Below are 17454 nucleotides of genomic sequence, written 5' to 3' on the forward strand. Positions count from 1 at the left end.
CCACTTCATCTTGGTTGGAGGAGCTTGGGAATCAGCTTTTTTATCAAGTTTCCCCACTGACTCACTTGCTCAACCCAGTGACAACTACTCTATAGGAATCAAAGCATCATATGAGTTCTGGAATTCAAAGCCCAGTTCCGCTGCTTACTAATTAAATCCCTTGGGGCAAAATTACTCAAGTCCTAAGTAGAACTTACCTCCAAAGCCAACACTGCCCACCTTATTCAGTCGTGAGGATCATATGTGGCAACGCACGCAAAGTCCTCAACACTGTTTGGCATGTGATGAGAGTTCTACAAATATATTTTATGTGGTGTTGTTTTTGAGTTGTGACCAAGCAGCTTCACTAGTGGGAGAGTCTGTCACTGTCCCCCCTCCCCGCCCTCCACAGAGGCATGATCTCTGTCCTACCACCGCATCCGTGGGGCTGTGAAGCGTGCTGTCCGTGACTCCACCTCCGAAGAGTTCCTGAGCACTGGGGAGGCAAGCACCCTCTGCCATCCAGACTTCTCTGGTATCCACAGCTATGCCCCAGAGAGAAAGAGAGAGAGAGCCCATGAGATCTACTTTGGGAGACGCCAAGTGACCCTGTGACCAATGAAGGCTGTCTGCCTCCCAAGGCAAGAACCCTAGCTCAGACTGCAGACTGTGGTCCCGTCCCCTACAGGCGACTCCTCTAGGCATCCAGAGAGAAGCTTCATGCCAGCAGACCTCAGAGCTTTGGCTCTGAGCAGCCCCCTACAGAGAGCTCCAGCCTCTTCCCTCTGTCTTCCCCCAGTGGCTGGCTGACTTCCAGTTACCAACAGGGGCATCTCTGCGCCTGGGCCTTTCTCCAGGACTCGAAAATCTCTCTGCCACCACTCAGGAGAGCCCGCGAGTGTCCAATTATTAACAGTCCCTGAAAGCAATGCTCAAATGGTGTCAGATGGGAGTTGGTGTGTATACAGCCCAGCTCCATCTGCATTTGGGTGGGATGATTCTGAGTGTGTGTTCTACACCCTCTCCACCCCACCCCCACATTTCCCTGCAGCATTAAACTCCAGTCATTCATAGTGGGAGCTGGCATGAGAAAGTATCCTCTATTGGCTCTTTCCCATTTCCTGCCTCACCTGCCCACCTACTGGTATCCCCTTCATCTCTCAAATCAACTTTTCTCAGACCCCCTTTCCAGTGGGGCCATATTAAGGCAAGTTTCTACCTGAACATTTCCAACTGAAATAATGCTCTTAACACTATTCTGTTCTTTTAACAGAAGCCAGGCAGGAAGTAAAATTTAACAAATAGGGGAAGAATCCCCTATTATAAAGAGACCTAGCAATGGTGTATTTTTTGAAGGCAGGAAGTGAACCTAAGAGACAGAGACTCTTACCAAAAAGGTTTCAAACAAAAAAGTCTCAGGAAAATTTGTGTAAGTTGCTACTAAGCAAAAGCATCCTTTACCTGTAACAATTACCCATGCATCCTGAGTACGTATGAAAGATTTAGCTCTCTGTGGTAACACTGGTAGTCCCTGGTGGGATCCCGTTCAGATTAGGATGTGGGATCCTAAAAAGTGTTAAACACAAACGGAGATCCGAGTTGAAAATTCCCTGAGCAGGCAAAACCAGCTTAGTCACACAGGCAAAGCTTAATTTACCTTCTTTTGCAAGACAACCAAGGCTCACTTGACCTGGGTTGCTTCTTGCTGATACCTCTGAAAATCCCAAGCCAAACCTGCTGTTCCCCAAGATTGATACGAGGTAACCACTAACCAGTTCTCTTTCAGTTAAGAAAATTCTGTGAACCAGTCACTGTGAAAAATAAACAATCACTGTCTCCACACTACTTAGCTGCTTTCCAACAATATACCTCTCAGCCTTATTCCACGTTTTGGTTTGAGTGCTCCCCGTCTGCAAAGTTTTTGGTGTGTGCACAAGAAACTCTTAGTAAAATTACCACTTTGGTGATGCATTAGTCTTAACCTCTGTTGTTTGTTTGTTTTCCTGAACTTTGGACAAAACATACAGGGCAACCCCAACAGCATCACATATAATCAGTTTTATTGCCAGGTAAGAAATTCATATTAATATAGTGAATACATGTTTACAAATAAACATTCTTAGAAAACAAACAAATGTTTTTTTTTTCTTCTTCTTCATTGTAGGAAGTGTTATTGGTATCATAAACTCTGCAGTTGTGGACGAATATTAACACAGGTTTACTTGCAGAACATAAGGTTACTAAAATATTCGCACATAAAATATGCTCCATTTACACGGAAAACTGGGGGACTTAGGTGGGGGTGCCAGGCAGAGCCCAAGGTGGATGGAGGCTGAGATACTCTGGGAGGGCAAGGGGAAGTCAGACTCTGGTCCTGTTGGGTTGGGGGTTGGGCATAAACTAAAGGCAAGAAATAGAGGCTGATGCCAGGGCATGGGCTGAGGCAGGGAGCGACTCTCTGCTTTGTTCTGGCTTCTCTCTTCTAAGGTCCCCACTGTTAGCTACAGGATTCTTGCTGACACATGGCAGCCACAGTTCCCTCAGTACCACGAGTTTGATCCACCCTCCCTAGAGGATGCCAAAGAATAAACCTCCCTGTCCAACAGTCCCTGCTCACAAAGCCTCCTGAAAGGTAATGAGACCTAAAAGATATGTTCTCAGTCATCCGCTGCCACATCTTACTGACCACACGGCCACCTTCCTGCCCAGACCCCCAAATAACACAATTTGCTGGATGCAGTTGACTCAGAAGAGAAGGAACACGGAGGAAAAAGGAAATTCTGTAGTTGCAGAGACCAAGAAAGGCCCTTAATTGGGATCAGGATAAAGGTGACACCAAGTGAGTTGAGGGCAGGGGGCAAGATGAGCTATAAAAGGGAAACCAGACCCCCAGCACTTTGGAGCTGGGGGGACCCTCCCAGAGAAGCCCACCAGCATTTCCTGAAGTATGCGCCGTGCGCCACTCACGAATGCAAAATGATTCATCGTAGCATGTGGACAGAGGACTGGCTAACACCCAGTCACAGAGGGAATCGGCTCCTTTCCATTTAGACTCCGATGGAGTCCCTTGGGAGTGCAATGTCTCCACTGGGTGCCGGTAGATCTTCAAGAACTTTTTAACATGCTCATCTTTTTAAGAGAAGAGAAGAGAAGAGAAGAGAAGAGAAGAGAAGAGAAGAGAAGAGAAGAGAAAAGAAAAGAGAGGAGTGTGAGGAGGGAAGAGAGAGAGAGAGAGAGAGCGCGCATGTGCGCAATCCCAAAGCCTGGCTCTAGAGTCATACCCTTCCACAAGCAACACGATTTACCTAGAGCTTAACAACTGTTGCTTTGCTGCCTTTGTACTTATTTTCTTCCTTCTTTTCTATTAGGGTGATCGATACCGCTCTTCTATTTGGAATCATGAGAGGGAGTTTTCCTTTTAGAAATTCGAGGTATTAAGAATGAATCCCTTTAGATACAGCGATGGAGACACACAGGGATGCCAAAGCACACTGCAGTACCTGGAACTAACATCAAGAAAACACTGACCAAGCTTGGCGGTGTTTACTCCACGCTGGGGTGTGCTGGGATCCTGGCAAAGAGGCTGAGAAGGTGGGCACTGTATCTGCCCCCCGCCCCGCCACTGACAGCCCTGCTTTGTTCAGCACAGAACCACTTTATAAATGAGGATCTTCGATACTGGTATCTGTGGATGATTTTTCTTTTCTTTTTTTTTTTTTTTTTAACTGGCAGAGGTTTTGCTATCCAAGAACCTTGAAAAGCTTGATCTAGCCCCAACTGCCTGTGTTTCAGATGGGAGGCCAAGGCCCAGAGAGATACCATGCGTTGTCAATGTCCCCAGATCAGCTGGGAATGAGAAGGCGAATAAACACCGGATTTCCCTGCTTCCATGATGCCCGAGATGACAAACGGGTGAGGCAGAACTCTGCACGTGGCCATCCTGGGGAATTCTCTGAGTCTGACACCAGAAGAGCTGGGGGTGGGGGTGGATGGCCAGGGGGCTGTCACTTGGAGGTTCCTATTAACTGGCTAAGGCCATTAGGGACTGGTTGAAAACTTCTCACCTAAAATCAAAATCTCTTGTGTCTCCACTCTCCTCTTTGGGCTTCCACTAAACAAAACTAGCAGGGACATTGGCTTTGTTGGGATACCCAAGGGCCACTGGCTATGAGAACCCATCTGAAAAACCACCTCAGGGAATTCTGGGTGGGAGCTGAATTCATGGAAGTATCTGGGGAGGTGGTTTGGAAGGACCATTGGAATTACGAGATGCAGAAATGCTTGATAGGTCTGGGGGGGCTAGATAAAGGGAGGACTAGTGGTGACAGGGTGGGAGGAAAGGGGGGGGTGTCTTCGTCTTTAGGTACCCCTGACATCACAGCAGCCCCCTCAAAGTGTGTTATGGGTGGGCTCACCGACAAAGGGTTGGGGGGATAGAAACATCTTCTATTATCGCAGGAAACAGGAGGGAGGGGGGCCAAGAGAACACAGGTTGCACTTGGGTAACAAGACTGTCATTAAACAGTAACACATTGAAGGCACCACCCACGCTTATGACATTTTCAGTCCAAAGCAGCTGAAATTTGGCAGCGGTGGTGGCAAGGGCTGAGGGGAGTCAGGGAGAGACAGTTAATGGAGGACTGGTTTCTGTGTTTCTTGTCTCGGAGGCAAGGCAGGAAATAGGGGGCCCCCTTTTCACCTCTTGTCGACTTTTCAACCGTGAATTTTGGTGTCATTGTTCTTGATGCCATTGTTTGTTTCCTAAGTCGCGAGGATTTGGGACAAAAATTGATTTGCCGTTTTGTCTGTTTTGTAGTGGGCTTGTATTCGTTTATCTTTGTTCTTTTGTTTTGTTTTGTTTTTTGTTTTTGTTTTTGTTTTTTTTAAGAAAAAAGTTATTTAACACTCTCTGGACCCTCTCCCAGCCATAGAAGCCTATCCTTCCCATGTCCATGGTCATGGTCTTTACGGGACTTCTCTACAACGTTCTTTCTCATCACTATTGGTGGGTTCAGGGTCTTATTTATTCCTTGTGAGTTCAAGTGTCTGTTGTTTTTTGCTTCCAACATTGACAATATGAAAAGTACTATAAATAGAAGGGTTGGACTGTCTCACGCTCGTCAAAAGCGTGTTTCCACGTCACTACTTCTCGGGATTAGAAAACACTTATAATGCACACAGATTCCTCCCCAAACAGCTCATATTCTCAAGTACACTCTTGTCGTACCCTCCACGCTTTCCTCTCCCCACACCCCCGGCTCTTTCACCTGGAAACAGACAGCACGTGGTAAATGGAATATGTGCTCGAATGGACAATTTTTCTAAGTTGTGCTACTTTTAATTCGTCATCATGGATTTCAGTCTTAAGTCAGGAGGAAAAGAAAAAATCAGCCCCACGATTTGGGCGTGTGAGTCGGCCACCTTGGCCCGAAGTCGAAAGAACCGTGCCTCAGTTTCCCCTCTGCTGTATTGCTGAACATCCCTGCTTCGGCCTTGCTCAGCTGCCCGCCGACACGTGTTAGGCATGACCCAAGAAAAGCATGATTCCGCGTCGCCAGCAGGTTTATGGTCGGTTGGTATGGGGAGTCAGGGCGTGAGGGAGCATGTCGGGGAGGGCAGGAAGGGTGTGGGCCAGGGATATTTTTTGCCTCTCAGTTGAGTATGGTCTCCAGGATGCTTCCTGTAGTGAAAGCTCAGACAGTCACTTCTGTTTTGCTGTTGGTGATGAAGTATGGCTGTGGGGGTGGGTAGTGCTGGGTGCGAGTCCCCAAGGGGTCGCTGGAGCCCGACTCGGCTACGCCAAGTTTGCCCTTGTTACCGTAAGCCTGCCGCCGGAGAGACTGCTCGTTGGGGTCCCAGCCCTTGAAGTTGGTGGTGGAGTTGTAGGCCAGGGGATGTGGGGGCGTCTTGTTGGTGCGTGACTTCTGTCCATTTTGCTTGGCGGGCCCATGCTCAGGGCTGAAGGCCCGCGGCTCATCTTCCACTCTTACCGGGTGCAGAGGTAGGTTCCCCTTGGTGGCCAGCTCGGCCAGGTGCCGTCGCTTGGAGTAGAAGTCATCATTGACCTTGTCGGCTGTCCAAGGCGGACATGGAAGGGGAGGAGAGAGCAAGAGAGAGGGAGAGAAAGGAGAGAGAAAGAGAGTTAGGGATTGGCAAGGGTACCAGAGCACAGCATCAAAGTGGGCCAACAGTCCAAACGAGACACACACTAGAATCTCCATCTGGAACAGACAGAAGGAAGGAGGACAGAAGGAAAGAGGCTCATGTTTCTTTCACAATCAAGATCAGGACCAACAAGGTAAGGGCATCTCCAACGGAAACTCTGGATCTCCCCCAGATAAACACTTCTCCACCACGGCGCACCTAGCATTGTACATCCCTGGCTTTTTTACAAAATTCAAGTGTTGTTTCATTATTAAAATCATGCATTCTCATTAGGAGAATTAGTGAACATCTTGAAAAATATTCGTGTCTGTCACCCACCATGCAAGACCGCTGAAATCAACACTTGGCTGTTTTTTTCCTCTGGTTTTCTCAGTAAACGCGGTTTAATTTGGGATTTCTATTAGCGTGTTTGATGCCTTTTAGCAGTTAAGCAGGCCTGTGTTCAAACCCCAACTCCACCATCTCCTAGAAGTGTGTGCATGTGTATATATATTTCATAGGGTTGTTCAGAGGGTTAAATGATATGATGTGCATGAAGCATTTACATATTAGCCCCTTCCAAGCTAATTATCATTATAAATCATGGCTTAATTTCCACATAACTTTCTATCAAGCATTTCTCCGTGTTGCTACAAACCACTAATGAACATTTTAATGCGTACATAATATTTCATTGGGTAGAACTACTAAAATCAATCGATCCTCCCATTGATGAACAGTGAAGTTTGCTACTCTGTTGTTAACATAAATAAAGCTGAAATAAGAATCTTTAAGACTCAAGCTCTCTTTGTATTTAGAATTTTGCATTTAGAGTAATTCTAAAAATATTTTCTTAATCTACATCCGATGACGGCAAGCTATAGCCCCTGGACCAGATGTGGGTGCTGCCTATTTTTGTACATAAAGTGTTACAAGAACACAGTCACACCCACTTGCTTACCTACCGTCTGTGTTTGCTGTTGCTCTACTAGGGTAGTGGGTTTGGGTACATGTGACAGAGACCGTGTGGCCCCGCAAAGCCTGAAATCTCTACTAGCCGGCCCTGAAATGAATTACCTGAAGTGGAATTACATGACCACGGGGTGTAAATATTATGTAGGGTCTTGATACATATTGCTAGCTACGCCACAAAATTGTTACACCAACTTCCACACCATTTCACCACACTATCTCCAGCATGATTTCTTTCTTCCTTTTTTTTCTTTTTTTTCCCTTCCTTCCTCCCTCCCTTTTCCTCCCCTCCTTCCCCCTTTCTTTCTTTCCTTCCTTCCTCTTTATTTATCTATTTGATAACTTTATGAGATCTTTTATTTTATGTTCTCTTCCAATTCTTTTACTATAAGGTGCTCTACACTTTGAAAATTTATTTCTTAGTGGCGATGCCCGGCTAGCTCCATCGGTGGAGTGTGCAAGTCTTGATCTTGGGGATGTCAATTTGGGCCCCATGCTGGGTGTAGCGATTACTTAAAATAGATAAGATAAATAACATAAAATGTATTTATTAGCAATAAACCTTTGAACTTCCATCTCTTGGGGGATGAAAGATATTTGCTGCTTTTTCATCCACACTTACAACATCTCACACTGTGATATGTGAATTTATGTAAATTCACGGAAGCCACTATAGTTCCAGATTTATTTTCCCATTGGCTTCTTTCAAGAACTCTCAGGAGTAGGAAAGATGGGGGCTTTAACCCCTGTTTGATAGATTAGGAAATTGTCAAACTCAGACATATGAAGTGATGAACAAAAGTTACCCACAGCTAGTGACTAATCCAGGGGAGAACCGAAGTCCGACAGACATTATTTTATGCGTTTGAAAGGCCGTAGAGGGAAAGCTTCAGTTTTAGGACCAAGGGGACAAAAGTATGCCCTCCTTGCTCCCTCCGTGTCCGTGGCAGATGTCCCTCATGGATCACACTTGTGCTGTCCTGGCAGCCTGGCCTCCACTCAGACTCAACACAGTACCCCAGGAAGCCACATGTTAACCTTTCAGGCTTAATACAGTTTATGTTGGGTTTCTGTCCTCGTTAATATAAGTACTCCTGGCTGATGTGGTCTTTCAAGAGAAAGTCCCCCTTTCCCATAAATTCTAGAGGTGTCTGAAGATACGGAATGTCACTGTCAAAAGGAATCTGCTACTAAAGACAAGAATATACATTCTCACCATACCAGGCATTGAAGTGGCAAGAGTTAAACTCAAGTCAGTGTTAGATCTCTATCTTTCTGCCTTCCAGAAGAAAGTGCTAGGTTTCCAATGCCATAAAGTTTCAACAGAAGGATGCTCTGATATTCCCCCTTGGACTTAGTCGGGGAACATGTATCCAGGTACCTCTAGGACAGATTCACAGGTATCTCCCACTCCAAGTGCCCAAACCTGAACACATCATCATTACAAGTACTGTTCTTCTTCAGGCTCTTCCTTATCTCTCCAGTGGGGATGCCAACTAGCTTGTCACTCAAGCCAGAAGCACGGTGGCATTCACTGACTTCCACTCTCCTCCTCTCCTCTATTACCACTAATAAATCACCAAGTCCTTCCAGCTACACATGCAAATGCTTCTCTTGTAACACGGTCCACCTGACCCCCAACTTTGAACATTGTTCCACTTCAGCCACCAAACTGGCCTCCATTCCTTGAGTGTCGTGCCTCCACCCAGTCCATTCTCCACACTGAAGCCAGAGGCCTAATTCTAAAATGCCAAAGTGACCATGTCCCTCATCTACCAAAACCTCCTCAAGCAATTTGCTCATGCAGCCATTCAACACAGTGGCATGGGTCATGTGCTAGGCAGTGGAAATCTAAGGAGGAATCAGAAACAGATGTGGTCCCTGGCCTCATGAGCTGGGCATCTAGTAGGCAGAGACAGATAATGACTAAATAATCTCAGAAATTGCATAAAAGTATACATATGGTAAGTGCTATGAAGAACTATTCAGTATTATGAATATTTACAATAAAGTCTGGTCTGGGAACCAGATGTTGGAGCTTTGAAGGCAGGGACTTTATCTTTGCATCTGTGGGGCTCTCAATCCTGGCAGTACATGCAAATCACAGGGGAGAGCTTTTCAAGCATTCAGATCCCTGGATAGCTACCCCAAACCATTCGATTAGAATCTCTGGGCAGGTCTGGCCCAGACACAGATTTTCTTTTTTTGTTAAGGCCCCTCCACCCAGGTGATTCTAAAGGTGCAGCCAGAGATGAAACCACAGGCACAGCCCTGGGGTCTAGCACAGTGCTGGCACATAGCTTTTCCTAGAGAACTCAAGGGAAGTGGCCTCTGACCTCACTCCTGTTCTCTCCAGCCGCCTCCCACCACCTTCCCTTCTAGGATGTCTAACAAGGTCAGATCCCACCATGATAGGCTCTTCTCCATGGCATGCATCATAGTTACCATTCTGCCCTTGTTAATGTACTTCATTCGTTACTATTTATCTCTCCCACTGCAGTTCCAAGAGGACAAGTCCAGGTCAGATTCCTGCCCAATACTTCATAAGCACTGTCCAGCCTACCTCCTGGAAGATATTAGGTACCCAACCAATATTCAGTGAGTCGATGTAGGAGCAAAATATCATGAATGCACATAGAATATCAGGGCAGTCGTGGGAGTGGAAGCTTCCTTCCCCCATTCCTCCCAGAAGTCTCTTATGAAAGTCTCGCTCACCCTCGTTATGTCCCCAGTCATGATTTGGAATTGTTCATTCCCCAGTTCCTCTTTCCACACAATGGAGTGGTCTAAGTTCTGCTCAGAGAAGGGAATGTATTCAAGGTTTCCCATGTCTGACAAACCGAGAAAATTGATTATGCACTAAGTGTCCCGACAGCTGGGATAGGTGATGTTTTCTCAAAAAGTTCTAAAGAGAAGAAGTCACAAAGACATTCAACTCTTGCCAGATCAGTGCAGGGATGGGGAGAGTCCTCCATTAAGAGGAGTCATGGAGTCCCACATGGAGAATCTACAACCTTCTCCATAATCAACCCTGACTTGGTCTCTTGGTGAGCCTGGCACTGGGGAGCCCCTGACCACAGAAAGTGTTTGGTACTTGGGGAAAGAGGGGGGTGGGCAGACGAATCTGGGGGTTCTGGAATCAGACAGACCTGTGTTTAGATCTCAGGAATGTTACTTAACCTCTTACAGCTTTATTTCCTTTTGTGTGAAATGGGGATAAATCAGGTTTGTTATGAGGAATAAATTATATGGGATCTATAAGCTACATAGCATAGTTCTGGAATGCAGGAACTATTCGATACATATATTTCATCTGTCTCCTGGCTTATGAAAGAACTGGATTAAATCCAACAGACATTTATTGAGCACTCACTCTGTGCCAGGCAACTTGCTAAGTACAAAGGGGGCATTGATCCAAACCAACCATCCTTCTTTCCTTTCTTCCTTCCCCCTTCACTTCCCTCCACCTACCCTGTGTGTTGGCCTCGTTTGCCCTATGAAGTGGCCTAAGAAGGGGACTTGATCTATTTGGGATGATTAGGGAAGGCCCCCTCGGGGACGTGCCTTTAGCTGCCAGCTGGAGGTAAAGAGTAGCAGAAGCAGAATTCCAGGCCAGGGCACATGTGGTTCTTATAGCAAACACGGCCACAGTACTTTGTGGTTCCATCAAGAGGTGCAATGTCTTTCCCCATCCTTTGAAGTTGGCCTGCCCGTATGGCTGGCTTTGACCAGTAGCATGACCGGGTGATGTCACTCATGTGCTGAACTGGGGCTTTTTAAAGAGTTCTACAGTTTCTGCTATCAGGCTTTTGGATTCCTGCCTCCATGTGCAGAAGGAAGCCCAAACTGTAAAACTGGCTGAGAACAGCCACTCCAGCCCAAACCAGAAGAAATGCCAGCTGACCCAGAATTACGAGTCCAATAAGTGGTGGCTATATGAAGCCACTGCCCTTTGGGATACTTTGTTAGGCAGCAGTATATGACTGATACAGAACAGCATTTGCAAAAGCCCTGAGGTGGGAAGGAGTGTGGCAGCTTCAAGAAACAGACAGGATGCCTTATTTGGTAGAGCGAAGAAGGCAGGGGCTCACCAGACCATCTGACGTCTTGCAGGCAACACTGTATCATTCACAGCTATTCATTTGTCTGACCATCTTCCCTCCACTAGACTCTGAGGTGTTTGAGAGAAGTACAGAGATGGCACAGATTTGTTGCCTGGGGCATGACACTGTTCCTCAAACAGTGATTTTCAAGAGTATTTCAATAACAAGAATGTGGATGGTGGTGGATGAACTGTTCCCATAACCAGGAAATGCAATTTTCGGGACGCTTTCCTTCCAGTGCTTTTGGTATGCTCTAACTTGGCTCCGGAGGGGGAAGAAATGCCTACCTGGCCTCTCCTGGCTTTGTGCCGTATGGTCCCTGTCAGTCTATCAAAACTCCTCTTGTGAAAGAAATAACAGATTCATTGAACAGCCTTGAAAGCCCCATTAATAAATGCATTAACCTAATCAGCCCCGATACCTTATGGGCAGATGGCTGACAAGCCAACCAAGAAAAAGATGTGTGAGCCTTTCAACAACATTGGCCCTCTCTAGTTCAATTTTTCTTCATTTAAAAAGAGGAAGAAAGAATGAAAAAGGTGCTTTCCTTCCAATAAGCCTCATTGCCTTGAAGGAACCAAGGCTGTAATATTAAACTGTACCTTCCTCCATCTGTCTCTCCCTTAATTAGCAGCAGACACTTGTACAGGTGCAGGGTGGGATAGAGCCTCACTTCAGTGGGGATGGAGAGAGTCAAAGTAAGAACCAGTTTCCACAACATGCCACACATCTGGGGGTCTCAACAGGTGGCCTCCCACCTACCTTCTTTCCCAGAGCCAAAGATGTCTTAAGGAGAGCTTCCTACAGCTCATGACCACTCGGTGATATTCTTGGGTCTCAGGTGATGAATTTAACCTGGTAAGCAATGCCCCAACCAACCTAAGCTTTTGCTATTCCTCACTGGCCTCGGTCTTTGGTCCAAGAATAGGCTGAAAGCAAGTGATAAACCTTCCCATTACACTTAAGAATAAAATCCAAGTTATTTGCAGTGGCCCCAAGGTCTGTGTGACCTGATCTCTGGCTACTTGTCCACCCTTGTCTCTTCCACACTTATTATGAACCCGTCACAAAGTGTATTCATTTTCCAGGGCTGCCATAACAAATTACCACAAATTGGGTGGCTTAAAACAACAGAAATTTATTCTTTCACAGATTCCAGAAGTCTGAAAAAAGTCTCAGCAGGCCATGTTCCCTCTGCAGGCTCTAGGGGAGGATCCTTCCTCACCTCTTCTAGCCTCTGGTAGTCACCACAATCCTTGGTGTTCCTTGCCTTTTGCCTCATTCCAATCTGTGCCTCGAACTCCACCTGGCCATCCCCTGTGCGTGGGTCCATGTGTCCAAATTTCCCTCTTCTTATAAGGACATCAGTCACTGCATTAGGATCCACTTGAATCCAGTATGACCTCACCTTCACTTATTACATCTGCAAAGCCCCTATTTCCCAGGGTGGGGAGACGTTCTAATTTCTGAGTGGTACAGATTTGGAGGGATACTCTTCAACCCAGTTCGCACAGGAGTCCTTTCTGTTTCTGAACACACCAAGCTTTTCCACATGTCAGAGCCACTGAATTGTGTCCTAGCTGCCCAAAGGCTCTTCTTGGTTGCGTATCTGGATCCCTCTTGTCATTTGGTTCTCTGATCAAAGGCGACTTCCTCCTAAAATTCCTCTTGATGACCCAGTCAAAAGAGAGCCCTCTCCACCCCCAGTTGCCCTTGTCACTTCTCCCCATCTTGTATATTCTTAACCCTGTGTCATTTTGTCAAGTTATCTTTCTTAGTTACTTGGGTATTGTCTGTCTACCTTGGCTAGAATATAAGTTCCAATTAGGGTAGAGGCCATTATCAGCTCTGCTCACTACTGTATCTCCAACACCTAGCCCAGTGCCTGGCATATAATAGGGGTACAATGATTCATGCCGATGAAGGCAAGGAAGCGCTGGAAATAGTTCACATACCAACAGCATTCTCCAGAATATTAGAAATGGGCAGAATGTCTCCTGTTCAGGCCATCTAGTGTGTCATGTTAATTTTATGCATCAACTAGGATGGGTCCACAGGGTGTCTGGATTAATTTTTATTTCTGGATGTGCCTATGAAGGTATTTCCGGATGTACTCAGTAAAGTAGATTGCCCTCCCCATTGTAGGTAGGAATTACCTAATGTGTTTGGGGATGAAATACAACAAAAATCAGAGGAAGGGAAGATCCATGTCCTTCCTGACTGCCTGGCATTGGTTTTCTGCCCCTGGACTAGGAGAGGCATTGCTTTTCTGCTCCTGGACTGGGAGTTACCCCATAGGCTCCCCGGGTTTTCAAGCTTTCGGACTTGGACTGAAATCACCCCACTGGCTTTCCTGAGTTTCTAGCTTGCAGACAATAGATCATGGGACTTCTCAGACTCCATAATCACATGAACCGACTCCCCATAATAAATCTCCTTTCATATATATAGATATCCTATTTTTCATATATATGAATATTTATAATATTCATATAGATACATACATATATATGAGATTTATTATGGGGAATTGCCTCAATCAAACTGATAATATATATATATATATATATATATATATATATATATATATATATATATATATTAAATTCATGTGTGATATATACAAATATATATAAATAATAGGATATATCTGTGTGTCTGTAGTTCAATTTCTCTGGAGAACCCTAATACATAGTCCGCATCATGGAAGACTGACCTGTGCCCTGTGCTTTACAGAAACTTAAGGAATAAGCAGTGGTTAAGTTCCTTTATTTCTGGGGCAGGAGAACCTGGTGCTGCCCAGCTCCATATCCCTGGCCATAGTCTTGCAGAGGCATGACTGCAGAGGAGCAGTTCGTTCAAGGAAGCAAGATGAAGGTGGGTGAAGGAGGCATGGGCTGGTTAGAGACTGCTTCATTAGAGCAGAAATCTGGCCTCCCTCCCAGCTCCCCCAGTGGTAAACTGAGTAAAAGCTCATCTTTATTAAGTGTGTGCTCTGTTCTAGATACTTGGCTAGGGAATTTGTTAACCCGTGTAATACTCTCAATACAGTACTAAGGTAGGTGCCATCATCAGTCCCATTTTATAAATGTGGAAACTGAGGCTATAGAGCTTTGGCAACTTGTCCAAGCGACGGTACTGGGATTTGAACCCAGGACACCTGGCTGAATACCAGGTATCCTGGAATTTGTGAATTTGTGGCTACAGCACTCACCACTTCCCTGGTTAGGCTGCCTGCCTTATGGAGAATAGTCTTGTTTCCTTTTGAAGGTTTTATATGTGGGAAAACATCCCCCTAAACTAAAGAAAATGGAGGGCAGAATGAGAATTATGCAGAAAAATCACTTTTCTCGATTCCTCCTCTCCAGACATCAGGGGTGGGGGTGTACAGGTAAGTTATCATATTCTCAAGACATATTCCCATGTCACCATGGGAAGTTTAACAAAGCCCCAAATTCCCTCTTAAGAAGATAAACTATGTTTATCTTCTTCTTTGAGGTGAGGAGGGAGCTGAGGGTGACATGAGACTCTCCCTGCCAGGTTGTGACTCTTCCAGCATTCACATTGGCTAGTGCACAGGTCTTGTGCATCTCTGAGGGGCACTGACCAAAAGCAGACCAGCTGTCCCAGAGCTGGGCTGGAAAGAACCATTCACTTCTCACAGAACTGAGAGAAGACGGAAGTTCCTTCCTCATCACTCAGGGCCAGGCACTCTCCATACTATGTCATGTATCTGGCTCCCACCCCATCCCAAGCCAATGAGGCAGATGTGCTTGCCTGGGCTCTTCACGCTACATCATGCTGATTCCCTCAATGTAGTGGGATATTTTCAGATATTACCCAATATTTCCTTTTCTTGTGGTTCTAGCATCCCCTCCCCATCACCCAGAGAGCAGCAATCAATTTCAGTGATGACAGAGAGCCAAAGTGTTGGTTTTGAATCCTACACCGGGCTCTTGACAGCCATAGCAGAGCCTGAGACTCAAAAGGCAAGGCTTCAGCATTAAACTTCAGGAATCAGAAGGATTAATGAGCAAAAGAAAGAAGTATTAATGAGGCTACACCTTGAAGGATGCAGTGCATCAGGTCTGGAAGAATCTAACGATGTCTGGAAGAAAGCCCACCTGATTTTTTGGGACCGTAAATTCTTCCTTACAATATGGCGGAAAGAGCCTACCCTTTGAAAGAAGATGGATCTGGGTTCAAATCCCAGGTTTTCCACTTACAAGCTGGAGACGTTGAGCAAATAACCTGATCTCTCTTAAGGTCACCAACAAAATTGAAAATAAAACAACCAGGGTTACGTGGCAGGAGTGTGAGGGTACCAAAGGGAATCATATACAATAGCAATGTCCTTGCCTCGTAAGTAGGTATTCAACAGACAGTAGCTGCTGTTGCTGTCATTGTTCGAAAGGAAAAGAAACTCACATGGGGATACTAAGACTGACTTTGAAGGGTGCAGTACAGGAATAAAGGAGACAAGGCAGGTTAAAGCACAAACCATTACGCATGGCACAAGGCAGGCCTCCTTAAATGCACATCTCCTGGGAAGGTGTAGCACGTGGTCATTTGTCTCTCGGGTCTCTTTCTACCCTTTTCTCTTGGGCACATGGCCACCCAGCTCTGAGCTACATTTCCTCACCCTTCTCGGAAGCTCAATTTGGCCATGTAGTTCATCTCTTGCCCACGTGAAGTTAGCAAAAGGGATGCACCCAATTTTCCACTTCACCTTACTTGCTTGCAAGAAAATCATTTCCCCTGGGTGTCCTCTCTTCCGCCTTCTCATAGCCTATGACAGCCACCAGCTACAACACTGCAGCCGAGGACAATCCGGTAGAGGGTGGTAGAGAAACGGTGTTGGAGGAACCTGGGTCCCCGTGGGACAGTTTGGAGTCAAGCTGCCCCACCAACCACCACCCCTCGGGTCTATAACAGAGATATACTTCTTTCCCTCAAGCCACTGTATCTGTAGGGACCTTTGGCTCAGTAGGACAATATTTGCTTTTTACTTATACAGGAATATTTTCTGGGTCTCTACTTCTTTTTCCTCCCTCACAAGCTAAATTAAAAAGCAAAAGCGGGGACAGTTCATGTTTAAAAAATACCCAGGTATTTCTCTCTTCTTTTAAAATGCATTCTATAAATCTGTGCAGGTTCCTGAAACTGTCTCAGCAGGCAGAAACAAGAAAGGCAGGAAAAAAGCCTAGCTTCTCAGACAGGAGAGGGCCAGGGAGGAGATGAGAAGGACTGTCTTTATGGTGAATTAGCCCTGTTTCACCTGGTTCTGGGCCTTGCTAAAGAGGCACAAGGAAGAAAAGTCGCATTTGAACCAGGTCCTAATAAAGCTCAGGGCTCCCAGCTTTCTTGAAGTCCTGTGTCTCTCTAAGAAAGAAAATTGTCAAGGGGAGTCCAGGAGCCTGGACCTTTTTTTTTTTTTTTTTTTGGTCTTAACCCTGAGGGCTCCCACTGCCTTTGCTGGAGAAGATTCTGAAACAGCGCCTGGCTTGGGCTGTGCACCAAAGGTGTCCAGGCTATGCCATGAGCCCCTCTGTTGTGAACTCCAGGCCTCGAACCCTACAGGTCTTTTGTCTTGTCCTTAGGCAGGCCTGCTATGCAGTCACCTCTTTCTGAAAGGCTGTTGAATAAAGATGGGGTCCAGCCATGGCTGCCCACAGAGCCCCCTGCACAGAATGGTCCTGGATGGAAACTTCATTCATTCATTCATCACCCTTCCATGCATCTCACACTGCTGCTCCAGAGATGGAGATACTTCTTTTCAGAAATTCCTTTGTGTGGTTTATCTTGTGATCAACCTCCCCTCTGGTGAAATTTTATGCAACTGGGTTTTTTTTTAATTTTTTTTAATCTTTATATATTTTTGAGAGAGAGACAGAGCATGAGCTGGGGAGGGGCAGAGACAGAGGCAGACGCAGAATCAGAAGCAGGCTCCAGGCCCTGAGCTGTCAGCACAAAGCCCGACAAGGGGCTCGAAATCATGAAGCGTGAGATCATGACTGGAGCCGAAGTCGGATGCTCAACCGACTGAGCCACCCAGAAGCCCCAAGTTTTTTTTTTTTTCTTAATGAAACAAATACAGGTTATTATCCTTAATACAATGCACCTCCTTCCAAAATGCTATAGGCAAAGGGCCATCTCAAAGATAATCGTAAGGTTTGGGATCCTATGTTAAATTGACGCATGAATGGCTTCAATTCCTCACCCTTCCCTCTATCCATGCTCTTTTTATGTGACTTTG

The 17454-nt window shown here is 45.9% G+C and overlaps 1 protein-coding gene across 2 annotated transcripts in view; it reads right to left on the bottom strand.

Moving 5' to 3' along the window:
• Nucleotides 1-3758: 3758 nt before the first annotated feature.
• SHISA9 (shisa family member 9) overlaps nucleotides 3759-17454 on the bottom strand; it is a 277666-nt gene continuing 263970 nt past the window's right edge. For both annotated transcript variants that reach the window (XM_042922258.1, XM_042922257.1), the window contains exon 5: nucleotides 3759-6052. In XM_042922258.1, the coding sequence (XP_042778192.1) occupies nucleotides 5673-6052 (380 nt within the window). In that variant the 3' untranslated portion in view covers nucleotides 3759-5672. The remainder of the gene's footprint in view (nucleotides 6053-17454) is intronic.

Source organism: Panthera leo, chromosome E3 (genome assembly GCF_018350215.1).
Source record: "Panthera leo isolate Ple1 chromosome E3, P.leo_Ple1_pat1.1, whole genome shotgun sequence".
NCBI classification, from domain to species: Eukaryota; Metazoa; Chordata; class Mammalia; order Carnivora; family Felidae; genus Panthera; species Panthera leo.